Below are 25,364 nucleotides of genomic sequence, written 5' to 3'. Positions count from 1 at the left end.
AAAAAAAAAAAAAAAAAAATTTAAAAATTAGCCAGGTGTAGTGGCATGCACCTGTGGTATCAGCTACTCGGGAGGATCATTTGAGCCTAGGAGTTCAAGGCTGCAGTGAGCTATGATTGTGTCACTGCACTCCAGCCTAGGTGACAGAGTGAGACCCTGTCTCACAACAAAAGCAAAAATGGGGGAAACTGTAGTGGCCATAATAAAGAAAATAAGTTACTGGATATAAATCCAATGTGCTACTATAAAATGACCAAATAATAACTGAAAAATGAAAAATATATTATTTTTAGAGGGGGAAATGCATCTCACAAATGAATCCATGGTACAATAAAATATGAATGTATGTATTCAATAAACCATAATTAAGTACTAACAATGGGCAGGCACTCTACTTTGTGCCAGGGAAATTCACAGAAAAATGATGCACAATCTCGGCCCTCAAGGGATTCACACATGGGCAGTAACCAGGAGAGAGCTTAGATAAACACACAGGCAATGTCCTAGGGTAGTAGTCTCCATGGAAAGAGTTTTCCTTTAAATATTTTTCCTTTATGATTTTTAAAGTGCCATAGTTAAAATAAATAAAATCATCCAAGAAAGGTTAAAAAAAAGAGGAAGTAGCCAATTCTGTCAGATATAAGAATGAATTCAAAAAATTAAAAGGGCCTTTGGGGGTCCAGATTGTGTTCTTCAATTACAACTTCCCAGTAAAAGACCCTAGGTTCCTTGGAGGAATAGCTAATCCCAGGCCTAGAGCAAGAAATCTACACGATAAGCCTGGAAAATATTGTCATGCCAGACAGCAAGAAATCTCACAAAGCGCCTAGAGTCATTATCCCTAAAGCCAGTGGTCCCCAACCTTTTTGGCACCAGGGACCAGTTTTGTGAAAGATAATTTTTCCATGGACTGGGGGGAGATGGTTTTGGGATGATTCAAGCACATTACATTTATTGTACACTTTATTTCTATTATTATTACATCATAATATATAATGAAATAACTATACAACTCACCATAATGTAGAATCAGTGGGAGCCCTGAGCTTGTTTTCCTGCAACTAGACGATCCCATCTGGGGGTGATGGGAGACGGTGACAGATCATCAGGCATTACATTCTCATAAGGAGTGCTCAACCTAGATCCCTCGCATGTGCAGCTCACAACACAGTTCATGCTCCTATGAGAATCTAATGCCACTGCTGATCTGACAGGAGGCGGAGTTCAGGTGGTAATGCTCACTTGCTCGCCACTTACCTCCTGCTGTGCGGCCTGGTTCCTAACAGGCCACGGACCAGTACCTGTCTGTGGCCTGGCAGTTGCGGACCCCTGCACTGTGCAATGATATTATATGTCCCCTCTTCACCGAAGAAGGTTGGCAGGCAAATATAACTCCAACCGGCTTGCAGTTCACATGTAGGAGGTCTGAGAGGTGAAAGGTCAGCCCTTCCATCCCTCTAGCCAGCAGAGCCATCTTGTTACATTTGGCATAGAAGGAGAAATAACATGGAAAGAGAAGGCAACCTCTGTGCCTTTGCTGGAGGTAACTGGCCATTCCCAATCCCATCCACGTCTCCCCTAATTGCAGAAAACCATATACTGCATGTTCTCACTTATAAGTGGAGCTAAACATTGAGTAGGCATGGACACAAAGAAGGGAAAAACAGACAGTGGGGCCTACATGACGGTGAGGATTGAAAAACTACCTGTTGGGTATTATGATGATTACCTGGGGGAGAAAATTATCTGTACACCAAACCTCTGCAACACACAATTTACCCATGTAACAAACCTGGACATGTACCCTTGAACAGAAAATAAAAGTTGGAAAGAGAGAAAAAACAAAAAAATAAATCATGTCCTTTGCAGCAACATGGGTGTAGCTGGAGGCCATTATTCTAAGCAAATTAATTCAGAAACAGAAAACCAAATACCACATGTTCTCACTTACAAACGGGAGCTAAACAGTGGGATACACAGACATAAAGACAGGAAAAATAGACAGTGGGGATTACTGGAGAGAGGAGGGAGAGTACAAGGGTTAAAAAACTATCTATTGGGTACTTACTATGCTCACTATATGGGTGTTACAACCAAATGTATTTCAAACCTCAGCATCACGCAATATACCCATGTAACAAATGTGCACATGTACCCCAAAAATTGAAAATAAAAGTTGAAATTAAAAAAAAAAGAACATGGGCCTGGTTTTTTCAGAATTATAGCTGATTTCCACCCAGGATGGTATCATATAGCTTTAGAACTCACTTAATTCATCAGCTCTGACAGCAAAGGATGAAGATAAACTATCACTACGAATATTGAAAGAATAAGCTGAATGGTCCAGAGGCAATATCCAAAAAAGGGATTTCCAGAAATGGTCCGTACAATGGCAGAGCCCTAAGAGTGGGTGGGCGATCTCCTGAGTGACCTTTCAGTCGACAAGACACTCTCACTGGGAGGGTGAGTCCAGCTAATTGGGTGTTAGCCCACTCTACCACTTCTCATGGGGACTTACCTGAATACAAGCCCCCGTCTTCAACTTGCACAAGTTGCAGACTAAGGCCCACCGACTGGGTGGGATGTGGGAGATCTTTGTGATCGGTTCCATCCTCTCAGGACAAGCAATGCTGACCTACAAATAAAATACCACCATAAGGCAGAAGTACCAAGGCATCCCAGAAGTACCTTTCACAAACCATAAACGATGTTATATAAAGCTAAGAACATCAAAACAACGAGGTAAGTCACATCTCTTAAGGTTAATATGGAATCAAGAATAAACAAAACTTATTTCCACTGCTCAGTCCTTCACTCATTTCCAGTAATATAAATAATTCACATATGGGATGAGAGAGCAGGAGTATAGACTAGGCATGATTACCTTTTACTTTTCTTTCTTTCTTTTTTTTTTTTTTTTTAGAGACAAGGTCTCCCTCTGTCACTCAGGCTAGAGTTCAGTGGTGCAATCATGGCTTACTACAGCCTTGAACTGCTGGGTTCAAGTGATCCTCCCACCACAGCCTCTACCACACCTGGCTAATTAAAAAAAATTATTTTTGGCTTTTATCTAAATGACAGGCAATAATAACAAATGCTGGTGAGGAGTGGAGAAAAGGGAACCCACATACACTGTGGAGAAAAGGAAATGCTCATACACTGTTGGTGGGAATGTAAATTAGTACAACCACTATGGAGAATAGTTTGGAGGATTCTAAAAAAAAAACACAAAAAATAGAGCTACCATATTATCCAGCAATCCCACTGTTGGGTACATACCCAAAAGAAAGGAAATCGGTATATCAAAGAGGTATCTGCACTCCCATATTTTTTGCAGCAATGTTCACAATAGTCAAGATTTGGAAATAAGCTAAGTGTCCATCAACAGACGAATGGATAAAGAAAATGTGGTACATATACACAATGGAGTACTATTCAGCCATATAAAAGAATGAAATCCTGTCATTTCCAACAACGTGGACAGAACTGGAGGTCATTATGTCACGTGAAATAAGCCAGGCACAGAAAGACATACATTGCATGTTCTCATTTATTTGTGGGATCTAAAAATAAAAACAACTGAACTCAAGGAGATAGACAGTAGAAGGATGGTTACCAGAGAGTGGGAAGGGTAGTGGGGGGAACAGGGCGGGGGGAGGGTGGCGATAATTAATGGGTATAAAAAGGATAGTCAGAAAGAATGAAGAAGACCTACTATTTGATAGCACAACAGGGTGACTATCGTCAAAATAACTTAATTGTATGCATAAAAATAACTACAAGAACATAACTGGATTGTTTGTAACACAAAAAGGATAGATGCTTGAGGGGATGAATACCCCATGTTTCATGATGTCATTATTAGACATTACATGCCTGTATCAAAATCTCATGCATCCCATAAATATATACACCTAATATGTACCCACAAAATTAAAAATTATTATTTTTTTTTTTGTAGAGACCAGGTCTTGCTATGTTACCCCAGGCTGGTCTTGAACTCCTGGCCTCAAGTGATCCTCCTGCCTTGACCTCCCAAAGTACTGGGATTACAGGCATGAGCCACTGCGCCCAGCCAAGGTTACCTTAATGGACACTTTTACTTAGGAACCAAAGAAAGCTACTAAAAGTAACTAAATCAAGTATCTATTATGTTAAGAGATGGTGCTACATGTCTTGTTGTTTCATTTAATCAACTAAGGATAAAAAACGGAGGCAGTGACAAGTCTTTCCATTTGGTTTACAAAGGAACCATGATATTGTTGGAAAACAGCACATCTGTGTAATGAAGAGACTGCAGAATGTAAGTAGAAAGGATGAGGATGACATTTTAAAACGAAAGTCTTTAAAACCACATAACTATCGTAAGTTTACCCTACTCCCTCAGCCAAAGTAGCTTCAAAGTGAAATTAGTCTTTGGGAGAGTGCTGAAAAGAAAGTGATGCTTTTTGTTTTCCCTTTTGAATCAGGGTCTCACTCTGTCACCCAGGCTAGAGTGCAGTGGCAGGATCAGGGCTCACTGCAGCCTCGACCTCCCAGGCTCAAGTGATCCTGCCGTCTCAGCCCCCTGAATATCTGGGACTACAGGCATGCACCACCACACCTGGGTAATTTTTTGTATTTGTAATAGAGATGGGGTTTTGCCATGTTGCCCAGGCTGGTCTCAAACTCCTGGACTCAAGTGATCTGCCTGCCTCGACCTCCCAAAGTGCTGGGATTATAGGCGTGAGTCACCACACCCAGCAGAAAGGGATGTTTTTAAAAAACATGAAAATATTCTTTTCCATGTGAAAATGAGGGGTCAAGCAACTGCTGGTAAAAAGTATTTTCATTCTCCCCACGCTGCCAAATAAATACATGAGTTTCTAAGACAGATACAGCTTTAAAAGGTGAAGAACTGTCAAATAAGGATGCCAAACTAGTACTGGTTCTGCCCACGTCAGGAAACTAACAGATCTTGAATAGTCCAGAAGGCACTGGAAACCAAGAACTAGAAACCATAAGAGAATGTCAATAACTGAGAAAGCTTATTTTGTTTTTAAAGAGCTCTTCCTGAGTCATGTTCTGGACTTTTATAAGCTGAGAGAGCCTACTCTATTAGCTGGGGGATTTGCTGTTGGAAAAGTCATTCTCAAGCCAGAAACCTGAGTTTATTTTATGTCTAGATGTTCTTAGTAAGAAAAATAAACTACTATTCAAATATTTTTTTAAAATACTGATGTCTATAGCCATAGGAATACAAAAGTATATACATGGGACTTTTAGTGTAACTGTGAGCTTCTTTATTAGACAATAACTCCCCTGGAACCAATATTAACAATATTAAAAACAGGAAAATCTTAAAGGAGAATGAGTTACTGATATAATGTCAGCTCCCCATTAACTAGATTCTGCAGTCTCTCTTGTCATGCAGTTAAACTGCCTAACAAATTTGCTGGCTTGGATAGTGGCTGGGGAGAGAGGGCATGAGTGGGATATCCACACAGCTAAAGAAAAAAAAAAGGCAGCCATAAGAAGAAATGTCTTGAAGCCCCATTTTAATAGTGTACATGTAGCCACTCAGGAAATACCAGCAACTGAAGGACCAGGCTAGATAATGAGAAAAAAATCGAATTTTGAGTAAAGAAGGTCTTCGGCAGATGTTGAGTGTAAGCCCTGAAAAGAGCTTCAAAAAGTAAAGGGCATCGGCCGGGCGCAGTGGCTCACTGTAATCCCAGCACTTTGGGAGGCCTAGACGGGTGGATCACATGAGGTCAGGAGATCGAGACCATGCTGGCTAACATGGTGAAACCCCGTCTCAACTAAAAATACAAAAAAAAAAAAAAAAAAAAAAATTAGCCAGGCATGGTGGCGGGCACCTGTAGTCCCAGCTACTCAGGAGGTTGAGGCAGGAGAATGGCGTGAACCTGAGAGGCGGAGTTTGCAGTGAACCGAGATAGCGCCACTGCACTCCAGCCTGGATGACAGAGCGAGACTCTGTCTCAAACATTAAAATAAAATAAAATAAAATAAAATAAAATAAAATAAAATAAAAATAAAGTAAAGGGCATCTATCACAGTAGACAAAGAGTTATTGCTCACTTTATTTGTAATAGCCTAAACCTGTAAACAACCCAAATGCCCATCAAAGGAAAACGAATAAATCAGAGTATATCCATACAATGGAATATTAGCAATAGAAAGGAATAAACTATTGATACATACCACAACATGGAGTGTTAGCCAGACCGAAAAGAATACATACTGTATGAAGTTTAAAACCAGACAAAATTAATCTATCATGATCAAGACAAAAATGGTGGTTATTCTTGGGGGACAGAGACTGGAGAGTGGGTATAGAGGATCTTTCTGGGGTGCTTTATGTCTATTTTTAGGGCATTTCATGTCTTGGTCTGAGTTGTGGTTACAGATACATACATGTGTAAAATATCACAAAACTCTACACTTAAAATTTGGCACCTAATATAAGTTTTACCTTAAAAAATTCTGCTGCTCACACCCTGGTCTTTTGTGTCTCTCCTCTCACACAAATTTATCAATTTATACATGATGTACCCAAATATCATGTATATATTTGGGTATTATCCCAAATACCACTGGGAATACCACCTATATATTAATCAGCATGGGCTTACATGCACGTGTGCATCCAAGAAGGATCTGAGGTAGCTCAAGTGGAAGTACTATTACTTCAGAAACATGGGCAAGCATGAAGCATTTCCATACTAAGCCTGAGTCGGTCTGAATGTTGTGGGGAACAGGGACACCCTGGAGCAAATGGTCTCACGGGCCTGGATGAATTCTTACCTCTGGGATCCACAGGGCACAGCTGACATGAGCCCATTTAGTCCCTGTCTTGGTGGTCTTCAGGGCTCCACCTTTCTTTGGACATAACACACATTGCGGATAAATGCCCAGGACACAGGAGCGACACAGCCAGCTGCCTTCTGGGACCTTGAGGATGCCATAGCAGGCCTGGAGGTATGAGGAGGAGAGGGGAGAATGGTCAGCACCTTCTCACCAGGGTTGGTATTTGTTCTGATACACAGTCACAGAGTATCCTCTGCTTTTGGGAGAAAGGCAAATAAAGCTGAGCAAGCTTATATCCAGTATTGAGCGATTTAAAAATACTCAAAATAGCAACTTCCAGCATCTCTCCTAAGATCAACGTGTCTGTCCATGAGAACTGACTTTAAGGATGATAGAACAAGATGAGGAGATACAGCCAACCGTTAGCCCAACTGTTATCTGAGTGTTGTGATTACAGCATTTTTTGGTCTGTTTTCTAAAGCTTCTCCAATGACTATGTATTATAATTAGTCAAACACTTATTGAACATTTCCTGAAAGTCATACACTGTTGTGATCAAGAAAAAAGTTTTAGAAAATAAAGAGAATGAAACTTCTGAGGAGCAAATGAACTGACGTTTATAAAAAGCCTATTAACGCCTGGTGCATAAAAAGTACTCAGTAAATCGTAGCAATTGCTTGCTTGGGTTGAAGAAACAGGGACTTGTGAATGAGTCTTGAATAGAATATTACACTAATCACAATAATTCATAATGAGTTCTGGAAGGTGCTTCAAATCCTTTATGGAATGAAGTTGGACAAATAAATAATTACTGTGAGAGACTGGAGATTAGTTTGGGAAACATTCTAGACTCCCCTTTTGCTATCCCCAATTTTGCCCATCATTTCCTCCTTATTGCTCTACTCTATTAGAGACTAACTGATTCAATATGGCAGCTTCAAAATTTCTGTCTGCCTCAGGAGACTCACCCTCAGCTCAGATTCAAGTTATAACAGTTACCATAATATCGGTCCCCCCACAACCTGGTCCTTTTCCAAACTCCTTCTTTCTGTGTCACCACCATACTTCCTATCTTCCAGATCCAAATTCCTAGACTTGTATTACTCACTTTCTTTCATCTGCTGACCTGGTGTTTGCTATTCTCCCTACAGTGGCCCCAAGACTCTGACCTTCCTCTCCATCCTCACAACTTGCTCTATCCAAGTTCTCATTATGCCATGCCTGGATTGATTAATTTCTACATTTTCTTTTTCCCCCTGCACACCTTCAACCCTTCCTCTACTTGACTGCCAGATTCTCCTCACTAAAAGAATTCATACCATTGTACAGCGGCAAGCCCTTTAGATATTCCTTCTACTCTTACCTGCCCCCCACTATCCAAACTAGGGGTTGGCTGTTTTCCAAGATCTGTTTTATAAAGCCAACAAGCTAAGAATGGTTTTCACATTTTTAAAGAGTTGTAAAGAGAAGAAGAAGAACAGAGAAGAAGAAGTAACAGAGACTGTATGTGGCCTATAAAGACTGAAATATTTATAGCGGATCCTTAAAGAAAAAGTTTGCTGGTTCCTTATCTAAAGCCTGTTGCTCCTTGTACTTCACTATCCCATCTCATGCTCACACTATACCCAAACACAGGGCTTCTGACTTGGACAGGCAGGCCTCCTGGTTTTCTCCATAACTGGTCATTCTCATTTTCACATCCATGTATCTAAGCAGTTTCCCTGCTCTACATGGTCAACTGTTGTTTGCATAGTTGGACCTTTCTTACCCTTCCAGACCCAGTTCAAACTCCAGGCCTCTCCAAAAACCCTGCTCAGGTCACTGTAGCCCTTTGCGTTTGTCCCACTGCCTGACTCCCATCCTCCACTCCATGCAATTTCCCTCACCAAGTACATAGCATCATGTGTTCTTTTATTATTTTTTTTTTGAGACAGGGTCTTGCTCTGTCACCCAGGCTGGAATGCCATGGCATGATCTTGGCTCACTGCAGCCTCAACCTCCTGGGCTCAAGCAGTCGTCCTACCTTAGCCTCCCGAGTAGCTAGGAGCACAGGCATGTGCCAGTCTGCCCAGCTAATTTTTGTAGAGATGGGGTTTGTCACACTGCCCAGGCTACTCTCAAAATCCTGGGCTCAAGTGATCCACACTTTGGCCTCCCAAAGTGCTGGAATTACAGGTGTGAGTCACAGCACCTGGCCAGCATCATGTATTCTTTTTCTCTACATTTGCTGTTGTGTTTCCTCTCCTCAGTGAGATTTTTAGTATTGTTTTTCTTTTAATTAACCCTGGCCTACAGAACTCAACGAGATTTTAAGGTCACTAGAGGTAGAGCTGTTATCATCAATTTACCTGGAATGCTCCCTATGCTGAGCTTGAGTAGGTGGTTGGATAAAACAAATGTATTTAGCTCAAGAACTGAAGCTGGACTCTAGGGAGGCTCCTCTCACAACAGCAAGGCATCATTTTATAAGGTTTCTAACCTTCAAAGCTCTTTGTCTGAGGCCCAGAATGTTTGCTAGGAAATGAAAGCAAGCTTCCTCCCTAAAATAGTCTCTTTCAGACTGGCAGAAGAGAGGTCAGGTCAGTGGCCGGCTCTTAGAATATCCTTTAGCTCCTGGCCAGTCTGTTGGGCAGAACATCATTTACTGAGCCCTTTTGTGGACTTACTCACGGTCATAAGATCATAGATACATGTAAAAGGACTTGGAATGGCCCTAACTTTCACATTTTTTTTTTTTTTTTTTGAGACGGAGTCTCTATCGCCCAGGCTGGAGTGCAGTGGCGCAATCTTGGCTCACTGCAATGTCCACCTCCTGGGTTCAAGCAATTCTCCTGCCTCAGCCTCCCGAGCAGCTGGGACTACAGGTGCGTGCTACCACACCCAGCTAATTTTTGTATTTTTAATAGAGATGGGGTTTCACCATATTGGCCAGGCTGGTATCGAACTCCTGCCCTTGTGATCCACCCGCCTCAGCCTCCCAAAGTGCTGGGATTACAGGCGTGAGCCACCGTGCCTGGCCCAACTTTCACATTTTTTAAAGAAAAAATGTTAAATTGTTAAAATCTAAAGGCTACTTATGTACACATCTCTTCTAAAGTACTGACCATAAATGTATTTTTGTCACTGAGGAACAAACACTGAAATGTAATATGGTGTCAGTAAAGAAGAAAAATCATGTTTAATAAATTCAGATGTCAACATGTCCTCATTCTGTTAGGGAGTAAACCAAATCTTCCAAAGCATTTTAAGTCACTTTTCAGCCAACAGAGGGAGCTCTAAGCTAAGTATCTCTTTAGAAGCTAAGTAAATATACTCACTTTGGAAGAATCTCTTATGTGAAACTTTATAGGGTACCAATGTCCCAGCTTTAATACATACCAGTTTACATCCTGCAAGGTCTGGTCAGTTATTGTCATCTCATCTCTTTCTATGTGAGAAAGGGGTATCATTTGTAGTCATTACCGGAATCGTTTTTAAGACTAATAAATAGCATTGGAGATAATTACGCTACGTTTGATTTTGTTAAAGAACCTGAGAATACTTACTATTTTGTCCCAACTGTAAAGGACAAACATAGGAAATATATACAGATGACCTTTATGCTATTCCTTTTAAGCCTACTACAGATCCACAATCATTTATATGAAACCTCTAGGGTAAGAAAAATTAGGAAATTCAGAATTGCTCAGATCTTAGGAAAGTATACATATATAGTATATGACCTAAGCCCCCAGTGGGACCAGGGGCAATACCATATAACCAAACACATTAATAGTTCTCTCGTGAGATATAATAGTTAAGTTCATAGTTAAATGGTAAAGATTTTCTGCTCTCACTTAAAGTCTGATATAAATGTCAATAATTGGTAAAGTGAAGACAAATTTTCAAAATTCACTTTGTTAAAGGTAAACGAAGAAAAAGACCCAATTGGTCACAGAATAATTCTGAGTACCTTTTACGTACAGGGTGGTTAGGTTAGGAGGCCCAGGGAATTAAAATAATCTTAAGTCCTGGTTTCTATCTGCTATGTTATCTATTCTAATTACTTTAGTCATTTTGTAGCCAGAATGATCTTTCTAAAATACATATCATATCCTCCAGGGTTGACAGGACAGAACTGAAGTTCCTTAGTTTGTCAGACGGTCCTTTACACACGTCTCTTGTATCCCTCTCTACCCTCACTCTCCATGCCTTCCCTACTCTACTCTGCCACTTCACAGTTTCTAAAGCCTTCAGTTGCCTCTGACATACTTTGCCTGCTTTCACTACCCTGTCTGAACATTTCTCCTCTCTGCCTGAACACACATTGCTGGTTTACTTGACATCTCCTTTTGGACATTAAGATTTAGCTTGGATGCTACCTCCTGGAAGTTGTCCCTGACCCTCATTTCTCACAGATGCATTTCCACAGCAGCTTGGACTTATATCTATAAAAACACTTGGCATATGATGCTAAATTGGCAGTTTCCTTATATTTCTTTCACCAGACTATGATCTCCCTGGGGGCAGAGACCATGTTTGCCTCTTCATCACTGACTGTGTCCTCAGCATGCAGCACAATCCTGGCCCATGGAGTACTGTACCTATTTGCTAGACAAATTAACAAAATGAATGAAATATACAACAGGTTCAGAAGAATGAAAAATCACTTAGGGTAAGGGAGTTCAAGAAAGGATTTGAACTAGACCTTGAAAAATATGTAGATTTTTGATAGCTGGGAGGTAGGAGGAGGCATTTACAAATTGGAGTGTGGCTGAAACATGGGAGATAGGACAGTGTCAGGAATATTCATCACTGCACCTTGAGTAACCTTATTTTGTTGGAGCACAGTGCTTGTGGGGGAAAAAAATGGAAAGAGCCGAAAGGAGGGTTGATATCATAATCATCATTATTAATTAAAAAGGCAGTATAGTAGAAAGAATGACAAATAACCAGCTTGGGTAAAGTCACTTCACCTCTCCTGGTATTTGTGTAAAATTGAGGAGTTAGACAGTCTTTTGCAGTCCTAAAATTCTGTGATCTTTAAAAGTGGGGTGGACATTCCTAGGAGTGGCATGTTTAGGGGATGGGGGAGGGTTACGAGTGCCAGGATAAGGAGTCCGGACTTCTATTTGTAGGAAGTGTAAACTTCACCAAGGTTACTGACCATGGGTGTAACCTCATGAGGCCATGGAGATTTGAAGGAAGAGGAGAGACCTCAGACAGGCAGCAATGAGATCCCCCTGGGGCAGGGGCCTAGGGGCAAGCTGAACAAGGCAATCCCAATGGTCTGGGCATAAAGTGACACAATAAAGACCTGGGTTTAGCCCCATGGGGTAAAGTTAGTCAGCAAGTCATCTTGGGGGTCATAAGAAGCATTGTTTCTAGAGGAAATACTGAAGAACAGCCAGGCCAAATCTTTATTTTCACCCTTAAATGTAAGCTGCTACCCAGATATGGGTGCTGGAGATCATCACTGAGCTTCAGAAAGGCTGACCGTAGGGAGATGACGGTCTCCACTCTCACTAACCTGATGCACACAGACGTTACACTTATCACAGAACACCATATCATTCCCTTCTTCACTGTCTGGAGACCGGCACACATCACAGATCACATCTTCATCATACTCTATGCCTAGCCCTTCCTCTGTCTCAATAGCATGGTTCATATTTTCATGGCAATGGCGTTCCAGGACTTCTACTGTCTTTTCCATAAGATTCTCATCAACTGGCCCACAACCTGCACAGAAATACAAACAATCAATCAACCCATCAGTCAGCTGTCATTCCCAAATCACCTACTGTGAGCCCAGTGCAGGAGTGGGTAGGATTCTAAAGGATAAAAACATCTCTTTCCTGCTCTAAAACAATCAGATTTCAAAAAATCTTTTGCTAGTGCTACTCTAACATTTACCTATAATCATATATTAGTGTTTGACACATGAAAGGAGATGTACATTTCACCAAGTTCCTTAGAAGATATATTACTGACCCTTTCGATTTCTTGTCCAAATCCTAGCCAGTCTCCTCTTAAATCTCTATTTTCACTTATTCTCACTGTAGGAAGACTTTCACCAAGCTTTATAATTCTGGACACGATAATTTGTAGCATAGTAATTAAAATCATATAACTATTTGGATATAATTCATTCTTAGCAAGTTAGCTTCACTGAGCATATCTAATGATTATACAAGGAAATTTTCATATGAAAATGTATGAAGCCCATAAAAGAAAGTTCTAGGTGCTATGCGTAGGTGATTACACATATAAATATTTTGTTTTTCAAATATGACTTTTAAAAACTCTAATAATATTTTTCAAAGGCAAACTATAATAACATATAAACTATTAATATTTACAAAGGTCTAACTTCAATTCTGGAATTACCTTCTTTGCTTCCTGATTCCTTTTTCCAGCTATAACTTTATTTTATCTTAACCTTCTACACTGATTAATCAAATTTTGTGACAGCACTTAGGTATTTATTCTAACAACTTGTAAACTCAGGAATAATCCTCAAAATGATCCAAAACAAATGTACCCAAGTATTCCATTTCATTTGTAATATAAGATGTCCTAAGAAACTTTAGAATTCCACATAAGCTACCATTTTAAGGTGTGGCTACTTATGAAACCAAAAACTGCCCAGGCCTTATGTTTCATTTTTCCAGGCAAGACAAGTTACGCATTTTTTTTTTGGAGTAAAGGAATATAGTGTCTGGTTATAAGAAAACTTGGATTAAAATTCCAACCTTACCTCATATTAGCTATGTAAACTTTGACAGGTTATTTATCTCTTTAGGGCTTAGTGTTCTTATCTATGAAATAAGTATAATAATAAGAAACCCACTGATTTGTTGTGAAGCTGAGATGAAGTAATGTTGGTACATTGCTTAGTATGGTGCTTAATATGTAGTCAGCACTCAACTTAAAAAGTTCTTAATTCATAATACGCTTAATATTGTTTTTAAAAAGTTTACTTTAAGCTCTTAGACACCTCACTGCAATATCATTCACCCTAAAGAAAAGCTTGAGATACTGCAATCCTCTTTTAAAATTCTTCCAAGCCTAAATGCAATGTGGTATACTGGATGGGATCCTGGAAGAGAAAAAGGTTGTAAGTGGAAAAAAACCCTTGAAATCCCAATAAAGTCTGAAGTTAACAGTAATGTACCAGTGTTGGTTTTGTAGTTTTGACATATGTATCATGGTAACGTAAGATGTTAACATTAGGGGAACTGAAACTGTGAGGTGTATATGAGAACTCCCTGTACTAACTGCAACTTTTCTGTAAATCGAACTATTCCAAAATAAAAAGTTTATTTAAAAAACTCACCCAAGGAGAATTAATTACAAAATACCAAAGGAACCTCATAATAAGGTAGTTTCATGCCAAAGGCAGCCTTGTAATGATTGTGGTATCTACGGATGTTATATGCATTATGAAGACAAGCGCACATTGAGCCATGAATCCATTTGATTACGTCCTCATATTCTGATTTTACTTCTCTGTCAGTCTTTCATTCCCTTCTCTTTGTGGTTGCCACCCTAAATTTACCACTCCCCTCTCCTCTTAGGGGGCAGAGCAAGAAAAGACATAAAACAAAAAGCTTTAAAAATCAAGGAATAAGGATTGGTTACTGGCAGAGTAACTATCATTCCCATGCCAAACTGCTTTAATATAATTTTAGTTTTTTATTCACGTGCATTCAGATACTAGCCTCAAAAGGAAGAAAGGAAAAAGGGAGGGCGGGAAGAAAAGAAAAACCACTGATCCTTATACTAACAATGAACAAATGTGATTCAAACAAAAATGAAATAAAATGTGATTCAAACAAAAATGAGATCAAATGTATCCTTCACCATATCTTATATGGAGACTTAAAAACTACCCACAGTTCTACAGGAAAACTTGGACGTGAACACTGCTTAGACTGAAAACAGATGAACAAGAACTGTGTGTAAGTATAAAATGAGTTATTTTTCAGCCTAGCATTTCTCAGTATTGTTGGTATGGTATTGTATGGCACATATTTACTTTAAAATTATTAATTATGTTTACTTCCATATGTAAACATAAATTTATTTGCTTGTTTTTGTTTCATTTTATCTTTTGAAAATTGTATGACAACTCTAGAACTCCGTGGAAGTAGCTAAGAACTGCTTTGTGAATGTTTTGCCCTAGGCCTGCAACTTTTCTTCCAGGTAGCAAGTCCTGCATTAAGGGGTACTGTAACAGCAATCTGTCAGTTGCAGTGGTGCTGCTCAATGCTGAAGTTGGAGATTCTCTCCAACCCCCTGCCAGAGGGGCCTCTACCTCTGGCCCTGCTTACTGATCACACTGCTTTTCAGGCCAGGAACCTGCCTCAGAATTCTCAACCAGAAGTCCAATCGGCTATGGCCAATCAGCTATGGCCACTCTCAAACTTCCTGAATTGGGAAACAACTTCATGAAACCTACATGCTATCCTTGATCTGTGCCATTAACTATGAATGAGGAAAGAAAAGGTCATATTTAAATGTTATTGCTCTATTTCTATGTATGCATTTGAAGAAATATCTCACTGAAATAAGATAAAATCAATGAGAAAAATAAATGAAAAGGCCAGAAAAGAAAGGAGGCAACAAAAATAAAAACAAGCTAAAGGTTCTGATAACTTAAAAAAAAAAACATCAATTAAGTCACAACTTACTTGTGAGAAAAGAACTTACCCATTTCTGCAAGGTCTTCATTGAGTTCCTGAAGCCAGAAGATGTCCATGTCATCTAGGTCATAGCGGCAAACAGATGCTGCCAACTCCATGATGTTGATGTAGCCAGGCTCTGTGGTGTCTGGGCTGGAGCAGTGAATATACTTCCGGGGTCGGATAAACAGAACGTCCTTTACCTTCTCAGCTATAATCCTAGAAAAGCAACAGAAAGACAATGATAACAATCAACAAATGACAGATTTCAGGCACTAAATGGATGGCTAAACGCCCTCTGGGAGGTATGGCAGATTCCTTTCTAGAAAGCAACTGGTTTTACAAATTTAGTTTTGTCATCTGCTGTTAAGTCACTGACTGCTTACAATATTCTTTATTCACCCTCATGGATCCTAGTTCCCATCATTCTAATTTTTAAAAAAATTTTTAGAGACAAGCTCTTGCTCAACCACCCAGGCTGGAATGCAGTGGCAAGGTCATAGCTTACCACAGCCTTGAACTTCTGGGCTCCAGTGATCCTCCTGCCTCAGCTTCTCAAGTAGCTGAGACTACAGGCACATGCCACCATGCCCGGCTAACGTTCAAAAAAATTTTTTTGGGGTAACAGATGGGGTCTCACTATGTTGTCCAGGCTGGTCTTGAATTCCTGGCCTTAAGCAATCCTTCTAACTTGGCCTCCTAAAGTGTTGGGATTACTGGTGTGAGCCACCACGACCGGCCCATTCATTCTAATAAAATGTTGTCACATTAGTGTGTTCTTGGTACAATGGCCACCAAGTTTATTTAGAAGAGGAAACCAATCTGGGAGGGGGCGATATCTGCACAAAGGCACAGCCAGATCCCATACCAAAGATATATTTCAGCCAAATTAATAATTTTCTGTCATGGAGACAATACTGGATGGTGGTAAATAAGCTTTAGTCTCACAGAGGCTTGTTTTTATCTGTCACTCACATGGTGATCTCAGGCTATTACTTTGTTTGTTTATTCATTTATTTTGAGATGGAGTCTTGCTCTGTTGCCCAGGGTGGAGGGCAGTGGCATGGTCTCGGCTCACTGCAACCTCCACCTCCCGGGTTCAAGTGATTCTCCTGCCTCAGCCTACCAGCAGCTGGGATTACAGGCACCTGCCACCACGCCCAGCTAATTTTTTGTATTTTTAGTAGAGAAGGGGTTTCACCATGTTGGCCAGGCTAGTCTCGAACTCCTGACCTCGTGATCCGCCCACCTTGGCCTCCCAAAGTGCTGGGACTACAGGCATGAACCACTATGCCTGGCCACTTACTTTATATAAGGTTCAGTTTTCTTAGCTAAAATGTAAGGATAACAATCATTAAATATGATAAAAATAATATCTAGCAAAGACATGGAATTAACCTAAATGGCCATCAATGATAGACTGGATAAAGAAAATGTGGTACATATTCACCATGGAATACTAGGCAGCCATAAAAAAAATGAGATCACGTCCTTTGCAGGGACATGGATGGAGCTGGAAGCCATTATAACAGAAAACCAAAACCTGCGGGGGAGGGACAGCATTAGGAGATACACCTAATGCTAAAGGACGAGTTAATGGGTGCAGGAAATCAACATGGCACATGGATACATATGTAACAAACCTGCACATTGTCACATTGTGCACATGTACCCTAAAACCCTAAAGTATAATAAAAAAGAAAAAAAAGAAAAAAAAAAAAAAAAAAAAAAAAAAAAAAAAAAAAAAAAAAAAAAAAAGAAAACCAAAACCTGCATGTTCTCACTTATAAGTGGGAGCTGAATGATGAAAACACATGAACACATGGTAGGGGGAACACCACACACTGCAGCCTGTCAGTGAGGGGAGGGAGAGCATCAGGAAGAATAGCTAATGCATGCTAGGCTTAAGAGCTTGGTGATGGGATGATTTGTGCAGCAAACCACCATGGCACACGTTTACTTATGTAACAAACCTATACATCCTGCACATCTACCCCTGAACTTAAAATAAAAGTTGAAGGGAAAAAAATGTCAAATTTGTAGGACTATTATAACAATTATATAGGAAAAAACAGATAAAGTGTTTGGCTTAGTGTACAGTAAAAACAGATGCTCAATAACATCATTGTTATTGTTTTTATATTCCTTATAATTTTCACTATTTATGCAAATGAGTTAAAGCCAAGAGGCCACGGAGCTATGCACACTCAATCCATTTCCCAACCATAAACAATAGCAACCATAAATCTAAGCCCAAGCAGACTGATATTTCCCTTCACCCTTCCTGACATCCAAGGGCTCAAGGCAAGGAAACCAGAGAAAAAAATAAGTTTTTTTCATGTCAACAAGTTATTATTGGTGGTTTAAATACTGTATGAGGCCTCAGAAAATTTAGCCAAGAGAAAAATCTGGATTATTATTCTATGGCAATTTTAAAGAACAAGGTGGGCCATCTAAAAAAAGAAATAAACACATGTATGTCATCATAAAATAATGAAAATCATTTCTCCGGAAGGCTTCTAGAGCCAGTTTCTTTACTCTAGAGTCATCACATATATGGAAGGATTTATAAACATAAACACATTCCAATGAATAAACATAAAATATATACAGGCATAGCCCACCCTATAAATGTAGAGAATACTGCCTCCTAAGCATTCTTCCAAAAGCCTGATTTCAAATAATGAACCTGAATAAAGCTGATAACAACTACACACATTTGCACATTTTAATTCTTCTACCATATGGAGTTTTTAAAGCCAAAGGGAACAAATATTTGAGGAAAAATGCAGAAACCTCAAATACTAATTGAAACTAAAATTTTGGGAATTGCTGTTAAAGGCCTACTTCCAACTGAAACATACCCAACTAAAAAGGGTAGGACAGACATATGAATTCTTCAGAGACTATGAGATTAAATATGTCATGTTTCTTTAGTGCATGGCCTAGAAGGGATAATATCCAATTTTTTGTCAAGAGTTATCTTTTTCTAAAAGGAAGACCATTTTGCTAACTATTCATCTCAATTGCCTCAAATTCTACATGGAACAAGGTAGGCATAAATGTTTTTCTATACCAATATGCTCATTAAGCTTCTGGAAGAAAGCAGAGGAGAATATATTTATGACCTTGGGGCAGGTAAAGATATTTTAAATAAGACACAAAAGCCATTAACCATAAAGGAAGAGACTGAAAAATGAAACTAGAACTTCTGGTTATCAAAAGAGACAATTAAGAGAATAAAAAGGCAATCAATGGGACAGGAGAAGATATTTGCAATTGCACATAGACAACAAAGGACTTACATCTACAATATATAATAAACTCTTACAAATTAATTAGAAAAAGACAACCCAATTAAAAGCTGGGCAAAAAACTTAAATAGATACTTCACAAGTAAGGCTATCCAGATGGCAAATAAACTTTTAAAAGGTTCTCAATCTCATTAGTTATCACGGAAATGAAAACTGAAATTACAATCACTATTATCTACCAGAATAATTAAACTTGAAAAGACTGTCCAAAAATTGAAAATACTAAATGTTGGTAGGGAAATGGAGCAAATAGATTATCTCTTATGCTGCTGTTGGGAGTGTGAATTCGAACAACCACTTTGGCAGCAGATATTATAGCTGAACGTACACATACCCATGACCCAGCAAACCATACTAGGTATATACTTAGCAAAAGTGTGCACAGATGCATACCAAATGATGAATAAAAAGGCTCATATCAGCATTTTTATGGTAGGTAAAAACTGGAAACAACCCAAATATGTATCAAGAGCAGAATAAAAAATGTGGCATATTCACACAATGCATGACACAGAAGTGAAAATTAATGAATTACTACATGCAAAAGGATGGATGGACGGCAAAACCGTACTGATGAGCAAAACAATCCAGTCTCAAATGACTGTATACTGTAGGAGTCTATTCATAGGAAGCTCAAAAACTGGCAAAACTGTTACCTAGGGTAAGGGAGGTCAGTTACTGGCAGGGAGAAGGAGGGGTTCTTGGGTGTTGGTAATACTTTTTTTTTTTTTAAGACAGTTCTCAGTGGCATGACCACAGCTCCTGCAGCCTCAACCTCCTGGGCTCAAGTGATCCTGCCACCTCAGCCTCTTAAGTAGCTGAAACTACAGGTACACACCACCACGATGGCCAGTTTTAAAATCTTTTGTAGAGATGGGGTTTCACTGTGTTGCCCAGGCCAGTCTTGAACTCCTGGGCTCAAGTGATACTCCCATCTTGGCCTTGCAAAGTGCTGGTATTACAGGCATGAGCTACCGTGCCCAGCCATGTTTTATTTCCCCATCTGGGTGGCAGATAAATGAGTGCATTTAATTTGTGAAAATTCATTGAGCTGTACAGCTTTGTGTACTTTTCTGTGTGGATATTGTACTTCGATGCAAAATTTACAATAATGATAATGACAGCAATGTCATCTCACTCATCTTTCCTTGTGTGTCTTGAACTAAAGGTCTGCATCTAAGGACCGAGACCATGACAATAAACTATATACTAAAACAGTAACACCAACTACAAGAAAATATGTGGGTAAAAGATGAAGTTAATATAAACTCACAAGGAGAAATTATTGTATTTATAATGATAGAGGGGGAAGGGCTGTGAGAATTAGTGAAAAAAATGTTTGGGATTTTTTAAATGCAGCTTCAATATCTTTAAGTATACATAACACGGCTAAAGCTGGAGGAAATCCCAGGATTATCCTCCCTGGATAGGTGATTTTCTTTCTTGGCTGTGTACTATGGATAGACACACTTTTTTTTTGAGACCAAGTCTCACTCTGTTGCCCAGGCTAGAGTGCAGTGGCATGATCTCAGCTTACTGCAACCTCTGCCTTCCGGGTTGAAATGATTCTCCTGCCTCAGCCTCCCAAGTAGCTGGGATTACAGGCGCATGCCACCATGCCAGGCTAATTTTTATATTTTTAGCAGAGATGGGGTTTTACCGTGTTGGCCAGGCTGGTCTCAAACTCCTGACCTCAGGTGATCCACCTACCTCAGCCTCCCAAAGTGGTGGGATTACAGGCGTGAGCCACCGTGCCTGGCCTGACACACTCTTTAAATGGTCACTAGACCATTGACCAAATCAGCAAAAGCTCGCAAGCCTAGAGGCATGAGCAATTTTGTTAGGATGAGGTAACCTCAACTTTCAATTTGGATGCTTGCATGTAAATGAATGTTGTAATAACTTTCCAGATGACTAGCCTTTGGTGAAAGGACCCACAATCACACCTGCTCTCCAGGGGAGGCCAGTGGCTAGAACACTACTACCTCTGGCCCTTGTGGATACTGCTGTGCCAACTGAGGAGGCAATAAAAAGGTAACTGCAGTCACTCTAACCTGATCTATGGCCTCCTCCAGTGTCTTATGTACAGAGACCCCTCAGTGTCTCTTCAGTTGATCTAAATATTTGGCAGGTACAGACTATGCTACATTTCCTAATAAGTGGATTAGAATCATTTGTGAACACTGCAGAAACTGCATAAAACCAAAACCTCATAGGTTTTGTAAAGGTTTGAAATAAATGCCTTAAAAATGAACTAGATGGAGTTGGGTGTGGTGGTATGTTCCTGTAGTCCCAGTTACTCAGGAGGCTGAGGCAGGAAGATCACTTAGCCCAGGAATTTGAGGCTGTAGAGAGCTATGATTACACCACTGCACTCCAGCCTGAGTGACAGAGTGCGACCCTATCTCTAAACACACAAATAAAATTAACTAGATAGTAGTTACTGTAATAACAACTCTAGGAATAGTTTCCCAAGATAACCCTTGTTCATCCTACCACTCTGGGATAACGACTTCTCTCCAAGCCTCCATGACTCAAAACAAAGGACAATGATAACCCCTGCAACAGATGGTATTTTCCAAATCCCCCATTCTTCTGCAATGTGACTTTGTCATCTTCATCAAGTAGTGAAGTCTATCTCCCTTCCCCTTAAATAGGGGATGGCTTGTGATGGTTTTTGATCAATAGAAGTGATGCCATGAGAACTGCAAGGCTGAGTCATAAAATGGAATGTAGCTCCCTCCTGGTTTGCAGGAACACATGCACTTGGAGCCCTGTGCCTGACGCCTGTAAGAAATCTGACTATGCTGAGGTTGTTAGGCTATGAGGAAGCCAAACTAATGGAAAGGCCATGTGTAGTCTATGTTATCCAAGCCCAGGGATGGGCTGTTACACAGATATGCAGTGAATAAGCCTTCAATTGATTCCAGTGCCCAGCTGTTGGGTCACTCTCAAACTTTGTCTTCCTTGATGAGGCCCTAGACACATCATGGAGCAGAGAGAAGCCATCTCCACTGTGCCCTATCTGATTTCCTGACCCACAGAATCAGTGGGTATAACATAGCTGCTCTAAGCTGCTAAGTTTGGGGGCAAATTATCATCAGCAATAGTAACTGGAACAACTGCAAAAGGACTGTTTTAAATTTTAAATAAGATAAACGTGTATGAAAGTGCTCTGGGCCGGGCGTGGTGGCTCACGCCTGTAATCCCAGCACTTTGGGAGGCCGAGGCGGGTGGATCATGAGGTCAGGAGATCGAGACCATCCTGGCTAACATGGTGAAACCCCGTCTCTAATAAAAAATACAAAAAATTAGCCGGGCGTGGTGGCGGGTGCCTGTAGTCCCAGCTACTCCGGAGGCTGAGGCAGGAGAATGGCGTGAACCCGGGAGGCGGAGCTTGCAGTGAGCTGAGATAGCGCCACTGCACTCCAGCCTGGGCGACAGGGCGAGACTCTGCCTCAAAAAAAAAAAAAAAAAAAAAAAAAAAGAAAGTGCTCTGTACATTGTGCTCCTTACTGAATTCTCATAATTGAAAGTAAAAGTGATAGAATGCTGCTGCCTAAAATGGGATGAAAAAGGAAGTGTGGGAAGAAGGAGATGGGGTGAGGTGAGTAAGGGGAGATGAAAGAGGCCTAGATGACCAAATACAGCAGTGGAGTGGGAGGCAGGCATGTGTTCCCATTTATCATTAGGGGTTGTTCTTTTGACTTACTATATGAAATATGGATATATTTTGAAAGTAGAGTTAACGGGATATCCTGTTATATTGAATATGGGATATAAGACAATGAAGAATCAAAGATGACTAAGAATTTTGACTTAAACTGAAAAGACAGAGTTACAGCTAGAAGGATAGATTTTTCTATCTGCTAAACCTAGAAAACTACAAATAGAACTGGTTTGGGAAGATCAGTAGTTCAGTTTGGGACATTTTTAGTCTGAGATGTCTACTGGACATCCAAGTGGAGCTGTTGAATTGGCAGTTGTATATTTGAGTCTAGAGTTTAGTAAAGAAAGTACTGATCTCCATAGCCCAGTAAGTCCAGAGTTTACATTGCAAGGGGAAATAGGGACCTATCTATATCCAATCATTTCCTTTTTCAGTTTTATTAACGATGCAGAAGTATATATTGTTAAGTGAAAAAAGCAAGTTATAGAATAATCCCACTTATATATACATATATGCATGTGTATAAGCATACACTACACAGTTAATTTTTTTGTATTCTGATTGTTTTTATTTGTGTAATAGTTCATCCGTAATTTTAAAAACATACACACATGCACACACACACAGTAAAACTTCATTAATCATTGTGTATTATACAACTTATAATGTATGTTTGCTTTCAACAAAAAATGAAACATTGTTTTCCTTCCATTAGAATCTTGCTGCAATAGAAACTGATTAAAATATATAAATGAATACCCAAAAAGAAATATCTGAAGCTCACTGTTAATGACTCAAAATCCTTCAGTCTACCTAGAGACATGTAAATAGGGTTAACACCATCTTTATTTGTTGAACTCACTTTCGAAAAATTTCTTTTGGTAGTCAATACTTACCTAAGCAGCCATAATTTACAGTGCAAGATGGCTCTGTAATCTCTGTACCCCTCCCCTCAATCACCACTTATATACACTATACTGAACTAACAGGGAAACTGCAGAAAGGACAGTGAAACAGATGGGAAAACCTCATCTGAAAGCCAGAACAAAGATTCTGAAAGGATGTGCTCTATCTATTCTTATTTCTCCCTCATCCATTTTCAGTTACTATAGCACGAGTAGAGTAATTCTAGCACCCAAGGATCAAGTCAATTAATTTATATATATACCCGAAATTACTGCTCTAAGTCCATTAGGAAATAAGATGCTAAAGCATTTTGATAACCTTATAAATTAGTTAATAAATAAAAAGCAAGAGTGTACTTTAGTCTTATTAGTAAAGTTTCTCTAGCTGACTAATCTGTCTATAGGCAACAAAACAAGTAACTCAAGACAGGCATGGTAGCTTGTGCCTGTAGTTCCAGCTCATCACGAGGCTGAGGTGGGAGGATAGCTTGAGCCCAGGAGTTTGAATCTAGCCTGAGCAACATAGCAAGACCTGTCTCTTAAAAAAAAAAAAAGACAAACATTAAAAATATTACAACTGTGGTAGATCAAAGACGGCCACAAATCCTTTGATATGCCTTTTTTAAAATTGTACTTTAAGTTTTAGGGTACATGTGCACAATGAGAAATGGGGCCTATTTTCCTTTCCTTCAATTTGGAAGCCCTCTGCAACTGCTCTAATAAAATATAGTGGAAGTAATACTGTGTCAGTTTCTGAGCCTAGGCTTTGAAATGAGCACCTTCCACTTCTTACCTCTTAAAACATTCACTCTTGGAGTCCTGAACTGCCTGTAAGAAGTCAGACTATCCTGCTGAGACACTAGGTGGAAAGATCCTAAGACTATATGGAAATCTGTGCAGTGTAGATCATAGCATCAACTACAGGGTTATAGTGGTGAATAAAACCAATAAGGTTCCTGTGCTCTCATAGCTTTGACTTTGTAATGCCACTATCAAAGAGCAGCAGAGAAGTGCTAGGTGTTCACCAAACCCTATTTCCATTTCCACCTGCACACATAGCAAGACTGCATTCTCCAGCCCCCTTTGCTGTTAGGTGGGCCATAGGAGTGAGTTCTGGCTAATGATATGTAGGTAGGTAAGTCACTTCAAAGCCTACCCCTGCTCGCCCCACCAGAAAAAAATCCCAACTGTATAACCCTCCACTCTTTTCTTGCTGACTGGCTTCAGAAGTTAGAGAGGAGAAAAGAGAATGGGTAGTAAATAAAAGCACCATTCATAAAAAGAGCTTGTGTCCCTAAGTAACTGTGTGGGGCAGAGGGGATCCGCATTCAAACCCACATTGGATGGAGACATGTGCGAAAAATAAAGACTTCATTGTATTAAGATGCTGAGACTGGTCAGGTGCAGTGGCTCACGTCTGTAGTCCCAGCTACTCAGGAGGCTGAGACAGAAGGATCTCTTGAGCCCGGGAGGTCGAGGCTGCAGTGAGCTATGATCATGCCACTGCACTCCAGCCCGAGTGACAGAGATCCTGTCTCAAAAAAAAAAAAAAAAAAAAAAAGATGCTGAGACTTTTGAGGATGTTTGCTATAACAATTGGCATATCCCAATACATAAGAATTATTTCCAAATATTTTCAAGTACATTTTAACTTAATTTACTATTGTATTATATTAGATTAATTCCTTTTTTTTTTTTTTTTTAAAAGTCTTGCTCTGTCACCCAGGGTGGAGTGCAGTGGCACAATCTTGGCTCACTGCAACCTCTGTTTCCCAGGTTCAAGTGATTCTCATGCCTCAGCCTCCCGAGTAGCTGGGATTACAGGCATGAGCCACCATGCCCAGCTCATTTTTTTGTATTTTTGGTAGAGACGGGGTTTTACCATGTTGGCCAGGCTGGTCTCGAACTCCTGATCTCAAGCGATCCACCCACCTTGGCCTCCCAAAGTGCTGGGATTACAGGCGTGAGTCACCACACTCGGCCAGATTCATTCTTAAAT

The 25,364-nt window shown here is 40.0% G+C and overlaps 1 protein-coding gene across 1 annotated transcript in view; it reads right to left on the bottom strand.

The window, feature by feature from the left end:
- The window catches only part of JADE3 (jade family PHD finger 3), a 35,176-nt gene extending 19,472 nt beyond the window's left edge, over window positions 1-15,704 (bottom strand). The window contains exons 1-4 of the mRNA XM_032756182.2: window positions 15,505-15,704; window positions 12,320-12,531; window positions 6,808-6,975; window positions 2,519-2,635 (exon numbers count right to left, since the gene is read on the bottom strand). Of these exons, the coding sequence (XP_032612073.2) occupies window positions 2,519-2,635; window positions 6,808-6,975; window positions 12,320-12,531; window positions 15,505-15,595 (588 nt within the window). The 5' untranslated portion in view covers window positions 15,596-15,704. The remainder of the gene's footprint in view (window positions 1-2,518; window positions 2,636-6,807; window positions 6,976-12,319; window positions 12,532-15,504) is intronic.
- Between the last annotated feature and the right edge of the window lie 9,660 nt (window positions 15,705-25,364).

The sequence above is a fragment of the Hylobates moloch genome, unplaced genomic scaffold (assembly GCF_009828535.3).
Source record: "Hylobates moloch isolate HMO894 unplaced genomic scaffold, HMol_V3 SCAFFOLD_7, whole genome shotgun sequence".
Lineage (NCBI taxonomy): Eukaryota > Metazoa > Chordata > Mammalia > Primates > Hylobatidae > Hylobates > Hylobates moloch.
The sequence above is the reverse complement of the archived record's forward strand: the minus strand, read 5'-3'. Positions and strand labels throughout refer to the sequence as shown.